At 45.3% G+C, this 24,414-nt stretch overlaps 1 protein-coding gene across 7 annotated transcripts in view; it reads left to right on the plus strand.

Annotated features, from left to right (window-relative positions):
* magi1b (membrane associated guanylate kinase, WW and PDZ domain containing 1b) overlaps positions 1–24,414 on the plus strand; it is a 130,238-nt gene that overhangs the window by 82,811 nt on the left and 23,013 nt on the right. For 6 of the 7 annotated variants that reach the window (XM_010881723.5, XM_010881722.5, XM_010881726.5 and 3 more), the window contains exons 3-12: positions 5,641–5,760; positions 6,457–6,663; positions 7,658–7,880; positions 8,142–8,224; positions 9,465–9,500; positions 11,526–11,583; positions 13,301–13,404; positions 15,259–15,378; positions 16,651–16,836; positions 17,123–17,755. In XM_010881723.5, the coding sequence (XP_010880025.4) occupies positions 5,641–5,760; positions 6,457–6,663; positions 7,658–7,880; positions 8,142–8,224; positions 9,465–9,500; positions 11,526–11,583; positions 13,301–13,404; positions 15,259–15,378; positions 16,651–16,836; positions 17,123–17,755 (1,770 nt within the window). The remainder of the gene's footprint in view (positions 1–5,640; positions 5,761–6,456; positions 6,664–7,657; positions 7,881–8,141; positions 8,225–9,464; positions 9,501–11,525; positions 11,584–13,300; positions 13,405–15,258; positions 15,379–16,650; positions 16,837–17,122; positions 17,756–24,414) is intronic. The other variant, XM_010881725.5, reaches the window with a different exon arrangement.

Below are 24,414 nucleotides of genomic sequence, written 5' to 3' on the forward strand. Positions count from 1 at the left end.
TCCTCACCATAAAATGAAGAGTTTTCCAAAACCTTCTACATGTTCTTTGCATAACCATCCAACTTTTATCACAGCGGTTTTTTTGAGTTGGTGAGCAGCTTCTCCCTATCTCCTGGCTCCCTGCACTGTTTTTGCCATATTCAGCACACTGTGGCAATGAGCAGTTTTAGGATAGGAGGCTGTTCTCATGTTTAGAAGGGATGAATGTTGATACCCCTGACTGAGTCTTAAACCATTACACTATTTAAACAGCGGGTGTTGTTGCACGTGATACTTGTGTAGAGCTGTGGTGTCTGTTTACTTCTGCATTGTTAAACCAATTAGTCGATCAATGGATCTTGATACTTGTTTCCTACATTAGCTAACATCCAAACCAACAACAGGTACAACAGGGTCTCTACACTACATTCAACACGTTAAATTAGAAATATATTTCTCTAGATAGTTAGCTAATACCTGTGCAGTAATGAAAACAATGACTCCAATCACTCCATGGCTGGTTTGTTTCTTTAGAAAACAATGACAGCTGAATAGCCACCCGCTACACTATGTGGACTATTATGTAAATCGAAAACATTGGCTGAATCTCAAATTGCATTCTACGTACTACAAGTATGTACTTCGGATGATGGTGAAGTACGTACTGTTTTGTATATAGTAAACTAGTATGGCAGTATTGGGACTGATTGGGAAATACTACCTTGTCATATAATTGCGTCTCGACATTAGATCATTTTGTCACTCATTAACATCACGCCGAGTTTGAATATTTAGCTAGACACAATTAAGCATTGTGTTAAACTGACTCACAAGTTAAATTCCACCACAAATAGCATCTATGAACTGTATGGCTTTTGCCACTGGCCATTTGAACAGCTTATTAGCCTGAAATAGCCTACTTACTACTTGGAATAATCATAAGAATTGAGCAATTGCTAGCGAGACTCAAGATGAACGATACACTGCCAAAGCTATTTCATTTCATGGCACAACAAACGTTAGTTTTTCTTTAATTTGTGAATTACATTCATACAATAACTATCAATATAGGTGACGCTAACTGACCTTTTCGTCAAAGGTGTTTTGACTGATGCACACTTCAAATATCCACGTCCATCGCAATATAACCATAAACTGTTTTATTTTAGACTTACAATAACATGGATACTGATCCTTTTAGCCAGCAAACTTTGTCTGAACAAATCCTAATGCTTAATTTGTTTTGTGTATGGCGAGGATTGAACACCGGCCACCTACATGGCAGTCCGCGTCTCTAACCACTACACTATTTAACAATGGGTTCTCACTCATTACTCACACACTCAGGTGGATCAGATGGGTTTGGGATTAGGTCTTAGGTATTTCCAGCAATTACCATACTCTAATTTCCACCCATTCAAGGTGAGGATGTTTGGCAGACAATCAAAGTTGATTACTTTTAGGATTGCTGTTGACACAGCACATCATCAGTAGTGCAAAACTAACCTGCCTCATGACCGTCTATACCAAGCGTGCCGCACAAGCCCTGAAAAGTGAAGCCAAAACGTCTCGATCGCCCCCTGGTGAGTGGTCCCAGTATAGGTCATAAACCCCGCCCTCCCCATGTTATTCAATGGGACGCGAGACCAACTAAACAATTAAATTACCCTTCAATTATCTTTTTTCCGAAGCTGGTTTCTGTCATTTACTGTAGTTTGTATCACGCTAATGTACATTCAAGAGTTTGTTTTTAAAATAAGTTGGTTTTTAGTTAGTTATTTAATGCTCTAAAAACGGTGGTGTGACGTCGTGATTCACAGCTTTGATTGACAGCTATCTGAGCCAAGGAGCCACTGAAGCGCCATCCTCCTTCGGAGGACTGAGGAGATTGGAGCTTTACATTTAATCTCTAAATTTCTATAATTGATATAATTTCACACGGACATAATGGGTTGTTCTGCAGTACATTGTGCTAACCGATCTGGCATTTCCAATCGATCTTTGAATTTTTTTCGGTAAGTAATGTAATGGGCTAGCTAACGTTTGCTAAAAGACAACAAGCCTCGTTAATAGCTAGCAGGTGATCGTTAGCTAGAAGTTACCAATTATTTTTGTATTAGGCCTATTCTAAATTAAGGTTAAACATGATGTAAGTTAGGCTATAACATATCGTCTAGGTTTAACAAGCAAAGGTTGTACTGTACTTGGACTTGCGATTGATTACGGTTTGCGCATTCTGCGAGGGAGAGTGAGGGCGGGGCACAGGGGTGGGGCCGTTGATTTCGCGGCTTTACGGCTTTACTTCCTGCTCGCTACTGCGCATAACTACTGCGCAGAACTGGTCCCAAGATCGCTATCTGCGCAGACGCAAGTCCAAGATGTCAGCGCCGTATCGAGACACTGGCGGCTTCATTTTTCACCAATGGAAAAGAGCGAAAGGGCGTCGTCCATTTTTTTTACAGTCTATGGTCTATACCCAGATTGTTAATCATAATTTTAATCATGATCTCTTTGACCTTAGTTTGACCCACATTTGATCTCTTTACCTTCTCACTTTTCTGTTTGTCTGAAGATAACGGAAGTCAATGGAGTTATGGAGTCTAAAGTTAGGGTTTTGCTTTTTTCCCGACTGAAAGCCTGCATTTGTAATTTTTTTGGATATTAAGGAGAATGTGAGGGTCAAAGATGCTGTGATGGACGTTGTCAAAAATGCTGTGATGGACGTAACTTGTGATGTGTTGTAGGGTAGTCAGTACTGTTCAGTGAGGGGCCTGTTTTATACAGGATAGTGGGTTTGGAATTAAGGGGAATGTTGTCAGCAGCAAGTACAACATTATTGTTATAAATCAAGAATATTCTGCCCAATAATTGAACTTTGAGGAACTCCTATAGATGCAGCCAGAGGTTTAGGCATTTGTAGCCAGTAGCCAGTAATAAGCTTTACTGATATCAACTAACTTACTGGAATTTAGCAATTGCTAGCGAGTCTGCCAAAGCTATTTCATGGCATAAGAACGTATTTTTTTTCTTTCATGGCAAAACAAAATACCTTTGTCTGTCATTGGTGAATGATGTTTAAACAATAACTATCAATAAAGGCAACAATAACTAACCTTTTAATCAAGTGAAAAGACGAGAGAATCGTGGAATCTACCAGGAATAATTTATAAATGTCGTTGCTCTCAACAGATTCAAACTTTGGTATTCCACATGAGAAGCACTGTCTTTAACCACTACGCCACAGCAATACACGTTTCAGCAGTCGCTAGACTCCATTGAGGATTGTGTTAAACTGACTAATGTTTCTTATTAAGTTTACCTCCACCACAAATAGCGTCTATGAACTGTATTGCTTTTGCCACTGGCCATTTTAACAGCTTATTAGCCAGTAATATGTTTACTAGTGTCTACTAACTTCCTAGGAATAATCATAAGAATTGAGCAATTGCTAGCGAGACTGAAGATGAACTTTTCCATGCCAGAAAACGTCACAATATAACCGTATACAGTTTCAGGTTTAGCCAGCGAAGTTATCATCAATACGGAATAATTCACAATGCGTACTTCGCTTTGCCTGCGAAGAGATACAAACTCGGGACCTATAGTTTACAAGTCCGTGTCTCTAACCACTATGCTATTTAACAAGGGGTAGTGAATCAGTCAGTCAGTAAGAAAGTAAGAGACATTTGCTCTTCTTAGTCGGATCCGCTTACACGGTCCAGCATAAAGCCAAACAATACTTTTTGTTGTTCGAAGCTGAGGTGCACCCATGGCCAGCTCTGAAACTGCAGAGAGAACACTGGAATTCAAAATGGTGGGTTAACTGTTAGTTGACCATACATTCAAAAGCTCTTCAAGAGCCTGGCCAGTTTGCCGCATGTAACAATTGGGGACTAGATTCTCATGCAGTTTTGCAATCCTGCAGAACTTCATAACTTTGTAGTGACATTTTGAACAGGCTTGCGATTGAGGCAAAAACAACACATACAGCAGTAGTATTGTAGACTAAATGGCCAAAAGTATGTGGACAACTGACCATCGAACCTGTATGAGGAAGGCTCTTCTGGGAAGGCTTTCCACAAGATATAGGGTCAGTCGCTGATGTTGGACGAGAAGGCCTAACTCGTAATTGCCGTTCCAATTCATCCCAAAGGTGTTCAGTGGGGTTGAGGTCAGGACTCTGTGCAGGCCCCTCGAGTTCCTACACAAACCTTGTCGAACCATGTCTTTATGGACCCCACTTTGTGCACAGGGGCACAGTCATTCTGGAACAGGAAAGGGTCTTCCCCAAACTGTTGTGTCAGAAAGCTGGAAGCACCCAATTGTCTAAAATGTTTTTGTGTCCTGTAGCACTAACATGACCCTTCACTGGAACTAAGGGGCGTAGCCCAAATCCTGAAACACAGCCCCAGACCATTGTCCCTCCTCCAACTAACTTTACAGTAGGCACTATGCATTTCCGGTAGATTTGTCCATCAGATTTCCAGATAGTGAAGAACGCCGCCACTGGACTCTGGAGCAATGGAAACGTGTTCTGCATGTGGTGGATGCCAGGAGAATGCTACCTACCAGAAATGAATAGTACCTACTGTAAAGTTTTTTGGAGGAGGGACAATGGTCTGGCATCCACCACATCCAGAACCATCCACCCAGATTTGTCCGTCAGATTGACAGATAGTAAAGCGAGATTCATCACTCCAGAGAACACGTTTCCATTGCTCCAGAGTCCAGTGTTCTGTAGCGTTCTTTAAACCACTCCAGCCAACACTTGGCATTGCGCATATTAATGTGAGGCTTTTATACACCTGCTCATCCATGGAAACCCATTTTGTGAAGCTCCCAACGCACAGTTATTGTGCTGATGTTGTTTCCAGGGGCAGTTTGTAACTCTGTGGTGAGTGATGCAACAGATGATAGGCGATTATTATTCTCTACACGCTACAGCACTCGGCGGCCCCGATCTGTGAGTTTGCGTGGGCTAACACTTTGTGGCTGGGCTGGTGTTGCTCCTAGACTCTTCCACTTCACAATTATAGCACTTAAAGTTGACTGGGGCAGATCTAGTAGGGCAAATATTTCAGGAACTGACTAGTGACATCCTATGCCAGTGCCACATTTAAAGTCACTGAACTCTTCAGTATGAACCATTGTACTGCCAATTTTTGTTTATGGATATTTCCTTGCTATGTGCTAGATTTTATCCGCCTGTGAGCAATGGATGTGGCTGAATACCTGAACTCAATAATTATTAGGGGTGTCCACACAACATTTGGCCATATAGTAAATGTTGTTTTTTTTATTTAATTTAACCCCAATCACTGTCCTTGGGTCGTCAAAATGTACTGAGTTGTAGGTAAACAGGATGATCATTTTTTAAAAGGTTCCATATGGTATACCGCAGAGATTGGTGTGTGAGTTTAATCTGACCATCCTGTCGTCCATTAACATGTTTCTGTTATATAATCTAGTCACCAACTCATCACAGAGTTTAACACTGACTGGCAAACTGTCAGAGTGATTACCATGTGGCACGCAGGTGAGAGCCTTTAGAGCAGTAAGGCTCCCCTCACGCATCCAGCTGTGTTATTGACGACTTCGAGCCCTGCAAGGTGTAATCTTTCTTGTTGACTGACCAGTCCCTTGTTCTGATTGGTTTCTTAGGTACAACCCGCCCCCCGCGTGACGGAGAGGTCCCTGGAGTAGATTACAACTTCCTGCCTGTGAAGGATTTCCTGGCGCTGGAACAGAGTGGAACCCTTCTGGAAATAGGAACATATGAAGGTAACAGCCATGCTAATTTGCTCAGTGTCCTCATGGTCTGTGGACATTATGGTCTCTCATTTGGGAACCACCACAGAGGTAAACAGAAGCACCCATGTCATCACTTCTATCAAGTGATTTACTTACTATCCACTGTTTACAATATGTGGGTGAATTGGTCTGTATATCTCTGGAGGTGAGTGGAGTGGACTAGGTGTTTTTTAAACAGGCCTTCTGCATTTATTAGGGTCCTTTTGCAACTGTATGCATACGCCCATTCCTATACAGTAGGATATAGTTGTCGTCACTCTAGCATCAAATTTTGTGTAAAAGGGGTTGTGAAATGGTGAGAGACGGGAAGGTTTCTGTCTTTTTTTTTGCCCAAATTCCAAAGAATCACAATCAACAACAATGGATCATTAAACATGTCATGAACACCATTCATTTACATGCACATTTAGTGAAGTGGCTGTTCTGTCTCCATACTGTAACTTGGTCAGTGGGCCTAGACAATGGGCCTGCTCCCCTCTCCCTTAGAAAACAGCCTCCTCACTTCCACCAATAGAATGGACCAGACCAGAAAGCCCCAGACAAACTTTCTGGTCGTGCCTTCTCAGCCCCCTCATCTGCATACAAATAGACTCCCCCCACCCCCCCCATCTCTTCCCCTTTCTGCTTTTTTTCTCCTAAACATGCTAATATCCCCCTGTTGCCAAGGTAACTATTATGGAACACCCAAGCCGCAGAGCCAACCCCCTAGTGGGGAAGTGATTACGAGTGATGCTTTGCAAGACAGCCTCCCGGGCTCCCAGCACTCCACTCCCCGACGCAGCAAGTCCTACAATGAGATGCAAAATGCTGGAATAGTGCCTGCAGACCTGGAGGAGGACGAGGAACTCCCGGAGATGAGCAGTAGCTTTACAGGTAAGAGCGTGTGGAAAGAGAGAAAGGAGTGCCTGAGGAGGAATGCGAGAGAAGGAACAGGGTTTAAACTGCTGGGCAATGGGGCAGGGATACAGGACACAAGTGGTCCTTTGTGCGGTTAGTTGTTCAGTCTGCATCCGCCACAGCCTTTTTGAGATTGGAAAAAATAGTGCCATCTGGCTGCGATGTGGGTGGAAGCAGAATGTGCAGATTCCTTGTTTGAAACAAGTATTAACTTCTCTACAGCGGTCTGTTTGATAATGGTCAGGGATAGAACTGGATTTTACATGTGCTGTTTAACATAGCATGTATGTGCTTGTGTTTTCTTGAGTTTGTCTGCATGTTTGTTTCCTTATTGGGTTGTTTTAATGTCTTTTCGTTTACAGTGTTCCGTAATAGTCATTTAGATTGTTCGTTTTGACTGTAAGAATGTTGCTGTTCTCTTATGGGTTCCAGTCTCCTGTCTAATTTTATGATTCTATGTTTTGATGACATGACCATTACTCTTCAGCATAAGTGACATCATCTTCTACACCTATTTGTATTCTTGTGGTTTTGATTGAAGATCTAGAGTGGATATGTGGTCCTAGTGTTGAGGGAGAGGCAGCGTAGCCATATGTCAGGGGTGTTAATGTGTGAACAGGATCTGGTGACCTCATAGAGAACAGGACAAGAGGGGGAGGGGCACTAATCTAATCATCACTCTCCCCTCCTAAGGTCAGATCAGGGACCTCGTTCAGACACAGCACTAGCACTAGTGTTTGCCAAACCACTAGGCCTCATATCCCGTGGGGTTTGGACAGATGACACCCCCAAACTAAAGTATTTTATGTGCTTTGGCTTATGTGTGTGTGTGTGTGTGTGGTCTGTATATGCGTGCATTTGCATTTTACATGACCATGTTCTCTGCACATAACTAACCTTCCCCTTCCTCCACGGTTCCCCCGCTCCTCCTCGGTCCCCCGCTCCTCCTCGGTCCCCCGCTCCTCCACAGGAGACTCAAGTGAACCCGACGAGCACCCAGCCGTGCACCCCTACGCCCTGCGTGACAGCGCCCCGTCCTACAGTGTGAACAGCGCCCGGTCGTCCACCACGGACGGCTCTCAGCAGATACACACACCCCTCAGCCATCCTCCCACGGAAGAGGATCCCCTTGGACCTCTACCTGACAGCTGGGAGATGGCCTACACCGAGAACGGAGAGGTGTACTTCATAGAGTACGTACCCTGGGACACCCTGGGACAAAAAGAGTCCACGCAAGGAAACAGAATGTAACTGTTGGAAAGTGACCTGTGTTAACAATGTGGGTGTGGCTGTGTGTGTGAAGAGAGACTGCGTGTCCTTGAGTGTGGATTAGTCCATGACAAAAGGTCCCCATTGTTTTATTTTCTGTTGTCTGTTGTGGTTGTGACTAGAGTGTATGGTGATGTCTCAGTCAGGACTGTCAGACTGACTCTGTCCCGTGTGTTTCTCTACAGCCACAACACAAAGACTACTTCCTGGATCGACCCCCGGTGCCTGGACAAACCTCCAAAACCCCTGGAAGAATGTGAAGACGATGGTATGTCCATCACCGGCTGTGTGTGTGCCCCTTTAACAGGGTGTAGGCGTTTTCTTGTTTGTCTCTCCATGACTCTTTTGTTGATTGTTAAGGAAGTTGTGCAGAACCCGATCATGCTATTGTCAGTTCATGCTGTTTCATGAGTGGCCTGCAGATGGCACACTTGAGCCATCATAGTTTGACTAGAGACCGAAGATGTTTACAACTAAAACAAGATAGCTCACAAACTGTTGTTGTTTCTAATGGGAGAGTAGTGAAGCTGAAAGGGCAGATCCTAGGAAAGGAGGTGGAAAGTGCACGCTAGTCAGATCCTACGGTGAAATATTGGTGCATACTCTGAGGTTTTTGTCATTCTGTGAAGGACATATATTCCTTGCACTCCTTCTAAACCATGACATTTTTGTAAAGTGTCTGGAGAACTTAGTCTGCTCTGTTTGTAACACAGGAAACTGTGTTGATTCCTACCAAGCTCTTCATTCTACCCCCTCTGGCATCTTGCTCATCCCGCCCTTACTGGAGTGCATCTGCCCAATTCCTCTTGAAGCTTGGACAACAGTCTCTGCTCATTTTCTGAAAACCTTTTGTTAGGTTTTAATAACTGTTGTAAAGCTGCTGTAACTTCAGTTAGTATTCATATTTAGTGGCAGCTGTTTTCACCCACTCCTACCTCAGATGGTCAGTATTTTGATGTACAGGACGTCTGCCAAAATAAATGAGAAACATTTCCTCAGTAGGGCATTGGGGTACCACAAGTCTCTACAACTGCTTGAGTGTGCAGTGGCATTGATTATTACAAATGTCTAGAACATTATTTCAGGGATGTTGTGACGCCATTCTTTCAATATGCATTCATTTGGTTTGTTAATGATAATGGAGAATGCCGCATCTCCCAGTTTTTGAGCTGGCAGGCTGAGTATGAAACAGCGTCACCCAGTGGTGAAGTAGAAAGCACTGTAGAGAAACAGCATGATCTTTGCATTTGAGATTATGGAACAGACTGTGGCTAATATACAAACTATATTGTTATGAAGCATGTAGAGAGTTTAGTGTGGCCTTAGTAAAGTATCAAATCATACAAACCATTTAGTCTACAGCAGTCATGATTCCTGGGATCCTGGAGCAAATGTTGCCACTCATCAATTGCTAACCTCGGCTGCTCCTCTGCTCTCTCCATTCTATGTTCTTCCACAACCCATGGCCCTCCACTGTCTCCTGGTCTTCTGGCTTTCCCCTGGAGTAGAAGGAGTACACACGGAAGAGCTGGACAATGAGCAAGGTAGCCCCCCCCCACCTGTGTCTCCCGCTCTGTGTTATCTGTGACAGTGTTCGCGTTTGATTACTGCATCTCTGCTTGGAGGGTGGGACATGAAATCAAACCCTTTATACCAGCTCAGCTGCGGTCTGTGCAGGCCTGTGTCTGCAGAGTGGGTGCTCCGTGAAGGGTTAACCCTTGTTCTCGGGCCAGCCGGCACGTAGTAATAAAGAGCTAACCGTTCAGGAGAGGCACGTCGGCCTGATCATTCCTTAACGGACCTCTCATTCAAATGGACCTCTCACTGTCAAGCCCCTTCATTTGATCTGCTGGTGATCATATTAAAGCTGGCCTAGCAGAGAGCACGGTGCCCACCAACATCTTCTGGAGCTCTAGTCTCTGGAGCCAGTGGGTGGATTTAAACAGCCATGGCTCAGGGATGATACCTACTACCCACTATTCTGCTTCAGTGCAGAAGTTAGGGGTGAAAGGTCATCTGTGTTTGAATTTGTGTGCGCCCATATGCATGCCATCTCATTAAAACCAATCAATTTCAACCTTGGAATTCCTATCTTTCTACTTACGTATTATGCCCATATAAACAACATATTACACATCCAGCTTGAAATGGGAGGCAAAAACAAAACAGTTTGTTATTAGCTAATGTCCCAGCTTGCATTTCTAAGTGAGGGGGAGATGATCCAAGATTGGTGTTTGGCCTCTAAGATGGTCTCCTTCATGTTCCAGCATCCAGGACAGGAGCAGCCTGATCTCTTCATAGACAGGATGAACACTGTCGATACATATCCATTCAGACATCCTATAATATGTAAAAAAATTCAAAAGCTAATTACTCCAGTTCTGTACAGGACAGCAGATAAATGGCCCTGGAATGCAGTCCCTCATTCAGCAGAAATCAAATCAGGAAGACACAATGAGATGCAAACAGTTTAATAGGCAACCAGTCAGCTGAATTCCCGTTTTGGTTGGTGTGTGCGTGGGGGTCGGATGAGGAACGTGAAGATAGGAATCTCTGTTTGCTACGGATTCATCCCGATATATCCGCTCAGTATTTGCAAGGACAGCGGTGACATGACCCCTCTAGCACCCTGGTATTTAGGAATACAGACCCCCTGGTGTAAGAAAACAAACTGTTATTAGATTTTACACTGATGTGCTACTCGCTCAACATTTCATGTTCCCTTGAGAACATCAGAAAAAAGAAAGCTGAATGTTACGAACATGACACCATTTAACCCTAATGGGGAAAATGAGCTTACACAGCTGGTAAGAAATTAGGGTGATGTATTGTAGGCTAATGACACACGGACAAATTTGCAGCGCAGGAGTCACACGTGGAACATCTGTTAGGAACCAATCACTTTGCTACCTGACATTTCTCTATAGCCCTAGCCATTCATACAGCAGCTAGCTAAATTGCTTTGTCTTAGCTTTTTGAATCTCTGCTCTCCCCGACTGAGATCATTTCAATGTAGCAGCCTTCACAGCTGCTTCAAAGATAAGTAATTCATGTCTAAATCTAATAACCTCTGGTTTACCGTAGGTATTTAGATTTTTTGGCGGTGTTGTCAAGCGACTAATAGCAGTTTTGTCAGGCAATGTACGTCATTCACCCTCGGCTTCGGTGTTAAGGGTCCGCGTCTAAAAGAAAGGACTCTTGCATCGTTAATTAGCCAGAACACAGTGAGTACGAGCAAGAAAGATATTCAGTCCAATGTGACAAAGACATGGGTTAAACAATGAACGACGTTGGCTACCATTTTATACGCACCTGCATGAAGGACAGCAGTCAGCGTGATGGTTTGGGCTTTGATCCTGATTGGCCGTAGCCCCTGTAGTGTCTTTATCTGATGTGTTAAATGTCAGCCGTGTCCTGCCAGGAGACAGCCTGCAGACTGCCTCTGTAGTTCTGTTCAATCCCCAGGGACTGACTGTGTGCTAAGAACAGGTCTTTACTGACCTTCTGTCTCGTTGCTCAACACCTCTAACAACCTCCCCTTGCCTCCTCTCCCTCCACCTCCGTTGCAGAGCTGCCGCCCGGCTGGGAGAAGATAGACGATCCAGTCTACGGGGTTTACTACGTGGAGTAAGTCGTGACAAACTCCTGACCTCACGTCACTGTTTGTTCAGGCTGCATTTAATACTGAGCGGCCACCCGGAGCGTTATAAAACAACATCAAATGCCGTACAGCAGGCGGCGGTTATTTTGGTCTGGGCTGTTGTGGGGAATATAGGCCAGTTGTTGCTTTCCTGATCATTTGGAAACATGGTTTCTCGTCTAGTTTGAGAGCCTTTGGGCGTGTGCATTCATGTTTAGATGTGGATCAAAGCAATACCTTAGAGGCGGATGGCCGGGAATTGTTTTGTCTTTGTGTTTATTGTATCATTGATCAGCGTGTTTCCGTACAGATTGTAGTGTCATTTCCTCACCATGTCAGTCTGGTTATGGTCTGCTGTGGTTGTTGTCTGGTTATGGTCTGCTGTGGTTGTTGTCTGGTTATGGTCGGCGTGGTTGTTGTCTGGTTATGGTCTGGCGTGGTTGTTGTCTGGTTATGGTCTGGCGTGGTTGTTGTCTGGTTATGGTCTGGGGTGATTGTGGTCTGGTGTGGTGGTGCGGTTGTGGTCTGGTGCGCTTGTGGTGGGGCGTGGTTGTGGTCTGGTGTTCTGGTGCGGTTGTGGTTGGGTGCAGTTGTGGTCAGGTGCGGTTGTGGTCTGGTGTGGTGCGCTTTTGGTCGGCGTGGTTGTTCTCTGGTGTTCTGGTATGGTTGTGTTCTGGTGCGGTTGTGGTTGTGATCGTGGTGTGGTTGAGGTCAGGCAAGGTTGTGGTCTGGTTTAGTTGTGGTCATGCTGTGGTCTGTTGTGGTTGTAGTCTGGTGTGGTCGTGGTGTGGTCATGGTCTGTTGTGGTTGTTGTCTGGTGTGGTTGATGTGTGGTTGAGGTCGGGCAAAGGTTATTGTCTGGTTTAGTTGTGGTCATGGTGTGGTGTGGTTGTGGTCATGGTGTGGTTGTGGTCTGTTGTGGTTGTAGTTTGGTGTGGTTGTGGTGTAATCATGGTCTGTTGTGGTTGTAGTCTGGTGTGGTCATGGTCTGTTGTGGTTGTTGTCTGGTGTGGTTGATGTGTGGTTGAGGTCGAGCAAAGGTTGTGGTCTGGTTTAGTTGTGGTTATGGTGTGGTGTGGTTGTGATCTGTTGTGGTTGTAGTTTGGTGTGGTTGTGGTGTGATCATGGTCTGTTTTGGTTGTAGTCTGGTGTGGTCATGGTCTGTTGTGGTTGTTGTCTGGTGTGGTTGATGTGTGGTTGAGGTCAGACAAAGGTTGTGGTCTGGTTTAGTTGTGGTCATGGTGTGGTCATGGTCTGTTGTGGTTGTAGTCTGGTGTGGTCGTGGTGGTATTGGCACAATCCTAAGGCAGTTTTTTCAGTGACTGTGTGATGCGGTTGACATTTTGGCCTCATTATCTGTTTCTCCTGTAATTCACAAGAGCCCTGACCGTTTCAGACTTTACTTACCTGACTGACGAACTCAAAGAACCAGAAATCTTTTCAGTGATGTGTTCACTACACCACCTATGAATCAACATCTCTCTCTCTCCCTCCCCCTCCATCCCTTGCCTGGTCTCTTTGGCTTTTTTCTATACTTTGTTTCATTTTCCTTGGACCTGCATTTATTTAATGTGGATTAATCATAATCCACATGTTTCGCTCTCTTTTCTTTTGCTGACATAATCTGACCCTTCTCTATCCATCTACCATCCTCATATTCCTAATATCCCCTGCTATCCCTCCCTCTCTTCCTCCCTCTTTCAGTCACATAAATAGAAAGACCCAGTATGAGAACCCAATACTGGAGGCCAAGCGGCGGAAGCAGGTCGAGCAACAGCAGCCACCAGAAGGTGAGCGCTACATCCGAGGTTCGTTTCTAAGCCCGGCCGGGCGTCATTTCTTTCTTTCTTCATGTTTGTGATTGTGCCTGTCTGTCTGTGTCCTGCTGCGTGGCTCGGCTTGCTGCTTTTATCATTTGCTATCTAGAAACCATAAAGGCATAACTATGATTTATTTTAATGGCCTTGAAAGTAGGTCGTTTTTTTTATTAATTTCACAATGTTTTAAGTGTCACTGATACTCTCTCCAAATGATTTGTGCTAATGTGAATGCTTATGTAAGTGTACCAATCTAGGTATGTTTTTAGGTTTGGCAATAATACATTAAAGGAGCAACAGAACATGTATTATTTTATTTTCAATCTTTCTCAAATGCTGCAGCCATAACTGAATTCAAGTATTGTTTTTTTATGAGAATTTATGTTGGTGCTTTTTTGGGGTGTCTTTGCCACTAATTCAGTTATATGTGTTGGAAAAGGCCTGTGCTGCTTATATTAGCCAAGCAGCTAGCTAGTGTGCTTAATGAAACCCATCATAACCTGCAACTTTCAAAAAACAATTTTTCCAGTCAGCTTAACGGTGGACATTATTTATGGCTCGTTTGCAATGAAAGCTCCTTTAAAAGCCTCTTTTCAGTAAAAGCTGGCAACCGAATTGTATTGGCTCCATGATTTCCTTACTTTTTGTTTCTGTAACACTTTTTAATAATTAATAGTGGCATATATGCACTGCAGAGACAATAAATAGTGGGGAGAGTGCATCATAGTGTTTCACTTGCATCTGTCCAGTTGCAAAATAATGTAATAATTGGCGAATAATATGGACCAGTAGGATTCTATGAATGTGCATTTCACTAAATGTTTTGGTCTTTACATTGGTGACTTTTTTTTCTCTAATTATTTTTTTAAAAAATGCTAATGAAGAGCTTTTGGTGTGCCAAATCAGTCAGCTCCTTCAGCTGGTCAGAACTAGAAGACCGGACTTACCGAAATGACTCAGAATGCCAAGCACTAATGCCCATCACTAGTATTCATTCTCCCAACCACTGTATCTAGCAGGTCTGAATCTTGGGTAGCTAGCCTGTTTGAGTTGACAACAGGTTTGAAAGCAAGTTAGCTAAACCTACCTGTCAACTCCCAAACACAAGTAAAATCTAGATTGATCGGTGGATGTTACTGTAATCCATATTCCTGGCAATCGGCCGCACACGTAATTTGCTATGCAAATGTGCATTGCAAAATATCATGTGCATCGCGAAGTACACAAAAAAACAAACTGGGCCCAACCATAAACTGAATTACACTGTGATGCACTTAGATTCCAAACCACATTTTTGAGAGTGACTTTTCTTTCGGTTATTATGTTTTTACAGCAATGTAAATGTATCACCATATAATACAGTAGTTCATCTCCGGGTCTTGGTCTCCAAGACAACAGGTCGGATGGTTGACGTCTGAGTGTCCTGGGTTGACTTCTCTAGTTAAATGTCCCCCAGACTGTCTGCATGCAGGTCACACCCGTAGGGGCCTGCCCATTGGTCCCCATTCTGCAGACTCTACTAAATGTGCTTCAGACTTGATTATCTGCCAGCTGACTTTTCTCCTTTCAGCTTAATATGTTTTTGCACTCAATACCTCTGAAGACATATACCCGTGCATTGATTGAATCTTGCTTCTGACACTATTAATACATCTGTAAGCCTCTGACACATTCCACAGTGTCTTTGATCTATCAGAGATTGGATTACATGGTTATACTTTCATGGACAGCCAGTGTCGCTCAATGCAGTTCAGTGGTTTGTCAACCCGCCATTGTGACTAATCGTAAGGATGAGTATAACTGTACGGACCACAGAGACAGGAAGTGTGCCCTTTGCTGTTCCAGAATGGATAGAGGACGCCACCTTGGCTGGTGCCCCCCTGGCCAACTATACAGCCAACCACCAAGAGACCTACAGGGAGCCTCAGGCCGGACCTCCACTGCCTCCCCTCATCGGGCCCAAACGTAAGTCAGTCATCGTCCTTGCTTCACAAGGATATTGTTATATTTGTCTTCAACATGAATGGGTTCCTGGTTTCCTCACCACATCCCACACTCTCCTTTGTTTGTCTTTCTCTTTCTCTCCGTCCTCTTTCTCTATCTCTCTGTGAGCTCATTGCTCAAGGCTACTTAGGACCTAAAGATTCCACCCCAACAAATCTACTTTTCAAATCTTTCTCCTTGCCTATTGCTTTTAAGTAATTCTGCTTTAAATTTCCTACACCAATTCATCCCTTGTACGAAAAACAAAGTCCACAGTATAACTGCGTTGGCCAACGTCTTGTGTTGTGAATCATTTCAAGGCAAACACAAAGACACTGTCTGTCTCACTAGGGTAATACATTTTTCATTGCATGCATAAACTGTACTGCTCTGGCATGTTAGTCTACTGTAGCATCTGTTGTTGGTTAGTCACTGAAATCCCTCACGGCCATCTTCAATGCTTTAATAGCTTCCTTTTCATTCTATCAGCTTCCCTCTTCAGACAATATATCACTTCAGTCAACTCTTGAATATCTCCAACTCTCATATAAACTCTGCAAAAAATCTCTGTCGTCCTCTGGACAGCAGGGCTTCTAGACACTCCAGACTCAGGCTGTTTTTAGTTCATAACACTAGTGTAATGTCCATTTGTTTAAACTGGTATGAGTTTACCAATCTAATGTGTCGTCTGGACCAGAGTAGGATAGTGTTTGGTTCAGTTCTGTCTTGTTGGCATTCTAGGGTTTTATATCACTAAGGCTATGAGTTTAATAACCAGTGTCCGCAATAGCTTTGACCTATGTACAGAGGTGTTCAGTGCAGTTTTGCACTGAACACCGCCACAGACTTTCCATATCCAATGCAGTAACAGCCATCAGACTCCCCATATCCAAAGCTGTAACAGCCACCACAGAATACCCTTATCCGAGAGTATAGCTCTCCATAGAGAACAGCAGCCTCCAAAGATTCCAAATAGAACCTGTTCTGGGGGATTTACCCATAGGATTACCACAATTCTCAGGCACACCCAGACTGTGTCTCGGGATCCCTCTTAACCTAATTTGTGTCTTAATCATTATCAGTCCCTTTATGATTAAAGAAGCTCATCACCCTAACGTATCTCTCAGAGCACTCACGTGAATGGAGGGACTGATTGTGATTAATGCTAGCTAGCACAGCACATGAGCTCAACCACACGAACGGTCATTTAGGCTTACGCGTGTCTGCATGCCTGTGTTTGTGCCTGTTCCTCAGGAGGGAAGCCCTTCTTCACAAGAAACCCAGCTGAACTAAAGGGAACCTTTATCAACACCAAACTGAAGAAGAGCCACCGGGGATTTGGCTTCACTGTCGTGGGAGGAGACGAGCCTGATGAGTTCCTGCAGATCAAGAGCCTGATTCTGGACGGACCCGCCGCTCTGGACGGCAAGATGGAAACAGGTGGGCCGCCGCTCCGTCCTTCCTGGTCATGTTCGCGACGTAGTAACTGACTTAGAGAGAGTGCTGGCTTTTCATTCAACCCCTCACTAAAACAACTTACAAATCAAGGTTGCTTGGCTAGTTGACTGACTAAGTCTGTCGCTCTTCAGAATCCACGTGGGAGACCACTGACTGCCGTTGGTGTACTGATGTAAAGTGACGACGTACAGTTTAAGCGTTCCTTGATTTCTGTTTAGGACATTGAGCTGGTTATCCGACACTTCCTTCTCCGTTCGTCTCCCCCCAGGTGACGTGATCGTGAGTGTCAATGACGTGTGTGTGCTGGGTTACACCCACGCCCAGGTTGTGAGGATCTTCCAGACCATCCACATCGGCTCCATGGTCAACCTAGAGCTGTGCCGTGGCTACCCCTTGCCGTTTGACCCGGACGATCCCAACACCAGCCTGGTGACCTCCGTGGCGATCGTGGACAAGGAGCCCATCATCGTCAACGGCCAGGAGAGCTACGACTCCCCGTCCAGCCACGGCAGCCAGCCCGGCGGGCCGGTTAATGGGATCAGGGAGTCTCGACCCCACAGTCCCTCCTCCGCAGAGTTGGGGTCCAACGGTTTGCATGGTTACCCCAGCGACTCTGTGACGTTGGCGTCGTCCATAGCAACGCAGCCGGAGCTGATCACGGTGCACATGGAGAAGGGGGATAAAGGCTTCGGGTTCACCATCGCCGACAACCCGGCGGGCGGGGGACAGAGGGTCAAGCAGATAGTGGACTATCCCCGCTGCAGGGGCCTGAAGGAGGGGGACATTATCGTGGAGGTGAACAAGAGGAACGTCCAGAGCCTGAGTCACAACCAGGTGGTGGACCTGCTCAGCAAGTGCCCCAAAGGAAGTGAGGTCACCATGCTGGTGCAAAGAGGTGGAGGTAAGTCCTGGAGCTAAGCGGAAGCTACAGTGTAGTTTTAGTTGGCCGGATTGCCTTTTCTCTGTAGTGCTAAGGATTTCGTGAAACCTAAGAACGTTTCAAAAGTCCAGAAGTTGCTAAAGAAAATGCGAAAATGCAACACGTAAAAGCAAGGTTGGGGTTTATGTTGTTCCAAAAACATGTTTTAGAACACTTTTGGAAGGGTGAGTGGGCGATGAGAATTCAAGATGGGATGTGGAAAATAAAAAGGTAAGAAATACGGCTGGGTTACAGGGTTAAAGCATAAACGTTTTGGTGTCTAAATGGAGAGATAATTATTCAAAGAATGTTACTGGTGGAAAATACAAATAAAGGGGGAAAATATTAGAGTTTGTGACTAAGTAATAGATTTCTCATGAATATGGAGCAGCTCTTCTTGTGGAGCTGGTAGTGTTGCTCTCTATTTCTCTGACTCCATACTGACTAGCCTAGCTTCTGTCTTTCAAGCACTTTATTTATAGGCATATCACACAAACACTCAGAGATAAGACAAGAAAAGACCCAATTTCTTCCATCATTAGTTTTTTTCTAACCTGCATACACTCACCTAAAGGATTATTAGGAACACCATACTAATACTGTGTTTGACCCCCTTTCGCCTTCAGAACTGCCTTAATTCTACGTGGCATTAATTCAACAAGGTGCTGAAAGCATTCTTTAGAAATGTTGGCCCATATTGATAGGATAGCATCTTGCAGTTGATGGAGATTTGTGGGATGCACATCCAGGGCACAAAGCTCCCGTTCCACCACATCCCAAAGATGCTCTATTGGGTTGAGATCTGGTGACTGTGGGGGCCATTTCAGTACAGTGAACTCATTGTCATGTTCAAGAAACCATTTTGAAATGATTCGAGCTTTGTGACATGGTGCATTATCCTGCTGGAAGTAGCCATCAGAGGATGAGTACATGGTGGTCATAAAGGGATGGACATGGTCAGAAACAATGCTCAGGTAGGCCGTGGCATTTAAACGATGCCCAATTGGCACTAAGGGGCCTAAAGTGTGCCAAGAAAACATCCCCCACACCATTACACCACCACCACCAGCCTGCACAGTGGTAACAAGGCATGATGGATCCATGTTCTCATTCTGTTAACGCCAAATTCTGACTCTACCAACTGAATGTCTCAACAGAAATCGAGACTCATCAGACCAGGCAACATTCTTCCAGTCTTCAACTGTCCAATTTTGGTGAGCTCGTGCAAATTGTAGCCTCTTTTTCCTATTTGTAGTGGAGATGAGTGGTACCCGGTGGGGTCTTCTGCTGTTGTGGCCCATCCGCCTCAAGGTTGTGCGTGTTGTGGCTTCACAAATGCTTTGCTGCATACCTCGGTTGTAACGAGTGGTTATTTCAGTCAAAGTTGCTCTTCTATCAGCTTGAATCAGTCGGCCCATTCTCCTCTGACCTCTAGCATCAACAAGGCATTTTCGCCCACAGGACTGCCGCATACTGGATGTTTTTTCCTTTTCACACCATTCTTTGTAAACCCTAGAAATGGTTGTGCGTGAAAATCCCAGCAGATTGTGAAATACTCAGATCGGCCCGTCTGGCACCAACAACCATGCCACGCTCAAAATTGCTTAAATCACCTTTCTTTCCCATTCTGACATTCAGTTTGGAGTTCAGGAGATTGTCTTGACCAGGACCACACCCCTAAATGCATTGAAGCAACTGCCATGTGATCGGTTGATTAGATAATTGCATTAATGAGAAATTGAACAGGTGTTCCTAATAATCCTTTAGGTGAGTGTATATGCGTGTACAGACATGCATGTAGATGTGACTGTCTACCGCAATTGTGTGCTTATGAGTGTGTCTGTTAACTGTTCCTTTGAAAACTCAAGGCCAGGCTGTTGACAAGGTGTATGATTGGAAACATTTTAACAAAAGAGATGAAGAGAAGATGTGGAGTACAAGGTGTGATGATTGAATGTTAGTGTCCCCAATGCCCAGATAGACAAAAACCCACAATCCTTAACCCTCCTCCGCAAATAGCCCTGACGTACCTCAAGAACCATGTCATTGGAGTGTTTTTACTGAGACAGAGTTTTCAAAATCTGTGAAACTGAAGAACCTAAACATCAGTCCTGTAAAGCTTAGTCATGAGAAACAAAGGACTTGACACTCTGCTCCCACATCCTGTCTGAAGGGGCTGTGTACAAGACCATTAAAAACAGCAGCCATAATGCTCCACTTTTTATGGATTGTTAATAAAGTAAAATGTGGTTTTAGCCAAGCCTTACTGGTTGAAGAGAGGGGGACGGATGAGATCACAAGAAAGGTTCATTCTTCAGTGTGTGATGGATGAAAGACCGGGATGACATCTTATCTCATTGTACTGCTGCTCTTAAGTGCAGAGCGGAGACATGGGTCTGTACAGTGGAATTTCATATTGACCACTGTACAGTGGTCCTGCTTGTCCGGTCAGACCGTTGTGTCTGAGCTGAGCTCTTTGGTTGTGTGTGTGGGTGCCCCCCCCCTCTCCAGTGTAGTCAATACACCAAGCCAATTACAGCCCTTTGCCATGGAGCCAGAGGAAACGTCTAATTGGCAGAGATCTGCCCCCTCACCCTTCTGCCTTCCCATCCCCCTACCAGAGTGTACAGATCCCCGCCCACGCGTATACCATCCAATCCCGGGGGGATCTTATTGCATAGACTGTGCTCATTTAGTTCTGTGTGTGCTACCGTCCCATCCTACTCCCTCTCTGTGAGTGAATTACTTGACACTACCTGGTGTGCTCACTGGCTCCACAGCACAACACTGCATTCCCACTGGAATCTTCCTGCCCTCAGCTTTCCCCCTGACGATGGAGGACACTGCATTAGTCTCCAGTTTGAACCACGCATATTTGACACACAAAAGGCCCTGGCTATGTGTGTCTCTGTCTCTTGTTGTTCTGCATCTTCTTGTCAGGGACATGATTTGTAGTATCCATCAAAGCAGCCATTATGGTGTCCATCCCTCTATTTGTCTAATTATGCCGCCTAATGTGGTCGTTTTCTCCGCCTTCCTTGTGAGACACTCCAATTCGCTGACATAATTCATTCCAGCCCCGAAAGCCTCACACTTCCACGCTTATTTCCTTGAAGCTTTCCTGTGAATGGGTGTTCATGTCAGTGTTAATGTCAGCCAGTGGCGTACAGGGATGGGAGAAGTGGTGCAGCTGGTTTATCTGTTAATCAGCAGGCAAGGCAGAGCCTGTGTCAGGAGAATACCTGAGTGTTAAGCTGGCTTTCTGTAGCCCCAACATCTCCTTCATTAGTAACCCAGATCAGTGGTACTAACTTTGACCAATTTACTTCTGTCAGAATGTCTATGGGGTACCTCTACCCATGGGCATAATTAGTTGCAACGCCACCCGACCTCAAATTTATTAACAGACAAGTCCAGTCTTGGATTTTAAGACTACTCATAATCGTTAGGGTTATATTTTAATTAATTATTTCACTATTTGAAACAAGAAGATTTTTCAGCGTACTAAAGCAGTACCAGAGGGAGGCACCTCTCTCATGACCAAATACAACACTGTAAAACCACATTGCGTAAGTTGAGTTTTGGCCTGGTTAGCATGCGTTGTTAGGCTGGGCATGACGGACAACGCAAAAGTCAATTTACTGCTTGTGCTGTGGCTTATCTTTTCAACCCACCGCAGAGGTGAGATGAAAGATAACAATTAAAGACCCACGCCGAAACAACCCACTTCTTTCTTACCCATCAGAGGTGACAGAGTCATTGAGGATGTAAAGGGGACATGCTGACATTGATAGGGGTGATTAAGAGGGGATGAAGCATACGTTAATAGGAACCCATCCAGCCAATACACTGTTAGCTTCTGCTGGTGGGCTGAAGCAAATCGACCAATGTCATCTGCTGATGCTGTTTTTATTTTGTCTATGTTTTAGGAATGTTTTGTTTATCCCAATTAGAAAATTCTGAGGTGAATAATTCTAGGCAGTATTTCAGTATTTTTTTTCTCTGAGGCGCCTCCTCAGGTTGAGACAGGAGACTGATGTCCATGTCGGACAGTACAGAGTGTTTGGTGTTTTTTTGTCCAGCATCGGGGGCTCCGACACCCCCCACCCTGCTGTAGATGTGCTGCTGAAGTCAGAGCGGAGCGCAGCGCTTCCTGAAAGCGGATGCTGTCACGGCGACCCAAACACAACCACCCCAGATTAACAGTGACTCACACAAACAAAATAAATTCATTTACAGCTCGTTTATTATTAGGGCTGGATGCTTCGCCTGTTCATGCGTCGTTCACTGAAATACGCTGACTTCACATTCGGCAGCAATAGCTAATGGCTTTGCAGAGCAATTCTACAGGAATGCGAACATGGAGGAATAGCCACTCGACGCCTACAGATTCTGCCTTTGTGTCTGTGGGTGTCTTTTGTGCAGAAAACACAGTTAACGGCCTAACAGGGACATGGTGATCTCCTTCACCTTGGCTCGCTTCTCATCAACCCTCTCCTTATATCTCCTTGAGGCGATTGGAAAGTCTCATCCAGTCTCACCTTTCTTTTTTTCCATGTCAATACTGTGTATTGACATGGAATCTCTATGGGTGGATCTCTATGGGTGAGGGGCGTGTCTATTAACGTGTGTATGTGTGTGTATATGTGAAAGGCAGTGGGTCTACCTTCAGTCTCCCCTCCCCAATTCTCTCTTCATGCCAGCAGAGACGGGAGGGACAAAAGGAGCTGCTCCCAACTGTCAATCCTACTCAATATTATAAGCTACAGCGTGGTCACCCCAGCACAGTGTGTTATGTCACAAGACAGAAGGTCTCCTATGTCACATTTCGGTCCAACACGTTCAAGCCCATGGGTGCAAGGCCCGTGTCCGTGACGGCCTGAGTGTACATAGTAGACCTGCGGCTTACCCTTTACTGGACTTAATGCAGCAGCCTGGGCTGGCACGCGAAGGCAACTGTTGCCTAAAAGACCGTCTGTCAGTCCCCTGTGCGCCTGTTGCTGTTGCCGCGGTGACAGATGGGCCGGGCTGTCGGAAGCCATCCGTCCCAGCCGGGTTGGCGGTGGGGGGGGGGGGGGGGTGTGCCTCCCTGGACGTCATAATCTCCTCTCTAATGGCCTCCGTTTAGCTGCCACTACGACCGATGCCCTCTGACTGACCTGCTGTGTCTCTCTCACTAGGGGACGCAACAATGACCAGTTACCACAGCCTTCACCAGGTTAAATGATGTTGTTGAAATGGAAGGTGCGCTGTTTTTCAGCTTTGAACTGAATGGTGTGGTGATCTTGGTCATCGCTGTGCGCTAATTATTGGAGTCCCCATGCAGTCTAAAAATATTATGTATAATCAATCTTTTAGTTTTTTTTTGTAACATAATTCTTAAACATATAGCTGAGCCAGCTTAGGCCCTCAATGCTCAAGACTGATTCAGGTTTCAGCGCACAGACCTGATGATTGAACTGTCTAGAGCCCACACCCCCTTATCCAAACAGGTTGTAAAAAACAAAAAAAACATTTCATCACATCTTTGACTGCACTGGGCCTTTGGAAGAAGCCAGGGCTCTGTTTTCTCTCTCCTGCTCCGTCCGTGAAAGCCAGCCATGCATGTCCCCCTGTGTGTAATTAAGAGAAGGATGGTAAGCATTTATAAGAACACGGACTAATCCAGAGTTCTGCAAATGGTCAGTAACACCAGCCTGTGCCAAAAACACACAGTGAAATAAACCAAACTACTTGTTTAGGACCTGCATCCAGGGCTAGCTGACGGCTGTCTGTGAATTCGACCAATATTCCCAGGCCAATGTCTGTCGAAGCTCACAGCTCCCCCTCCCAATCCTCTGCCGTTTTTACACTTCAGGAGAGGAGGGGCTGGGAGAGGATGAGAAGGTTGGGATGAGGAGGTGAAGACAGGAGAGCTTGCCCTGCTGCAGGGTGTATGAAGGTTTAATGGCCTACCAGATAAACCAGCGCTGGTTCAAGGCGCAGACCAACGGACAGCGGAAGATTCCGGCACAAAGGGTCATCGAGGAGAAGAGAAAACCGAGGCCGGGCCAGGGTTACCTGGGGTTCAGAGGGGAATTGGGATAGGGCGTGGCTATGGTGCGCTGGGAGAATCACAGCACTGAAACAGTGGGAGGGAGAAGGTGGGGAGAGAGAAAAAAGTGACTGGGATTAGAGGGGGGGAGAGACTGGTTGAGATGAGTAGTGATGAAAGAGAAGAGAGCATGGATCTCCTCAGAGGATTTACACTTCCATACCGGCCCCGTTCTCCACAGTGTCTGTGTCACAGCCCTGCCTGCGTGTACTGCCACTCTAACACGCTGGAGCACACATATGTTTAACCCGTGTGGGCGTGTATCTGTTCGCGGCGGAAGCACGTCGCATACACACAGGCTCGGTGCTGTGGCGTCGCGCGGCTGTTTTCCATCCTTTTGCGGAGGGACCGCGGGGACGAGGCCCTTCGAGGTCCCAGGCTGTGTTTCCGTCGCACTCTCTGTTTGCGTTGATCACTCTAATGATATTCCTGCCAGTCACTATTATTAATGTGTGAACATATCATTTATGCAGGACCTGCCTGTCAAAGCCTGCCTCTGATTTTAGAGGGATGGAAAAGGCTGAGTGTGTGTGTGTGTGTGTGTGTG

This window comes from Esox lucius, chromosome 17 (genome assembly GCF_011004845.1).
Source record: "Esox lucius isolate fEsoLuc1 chromosome 17, fEsoLuc1.pri, whole genome shotgun sequence".
NCBI classification, from domain to species: Eukaryota; Metazoa; Chordata; class Actinopteri; order Esociformes; family Esocidae; genus Esox; species Esox lucius.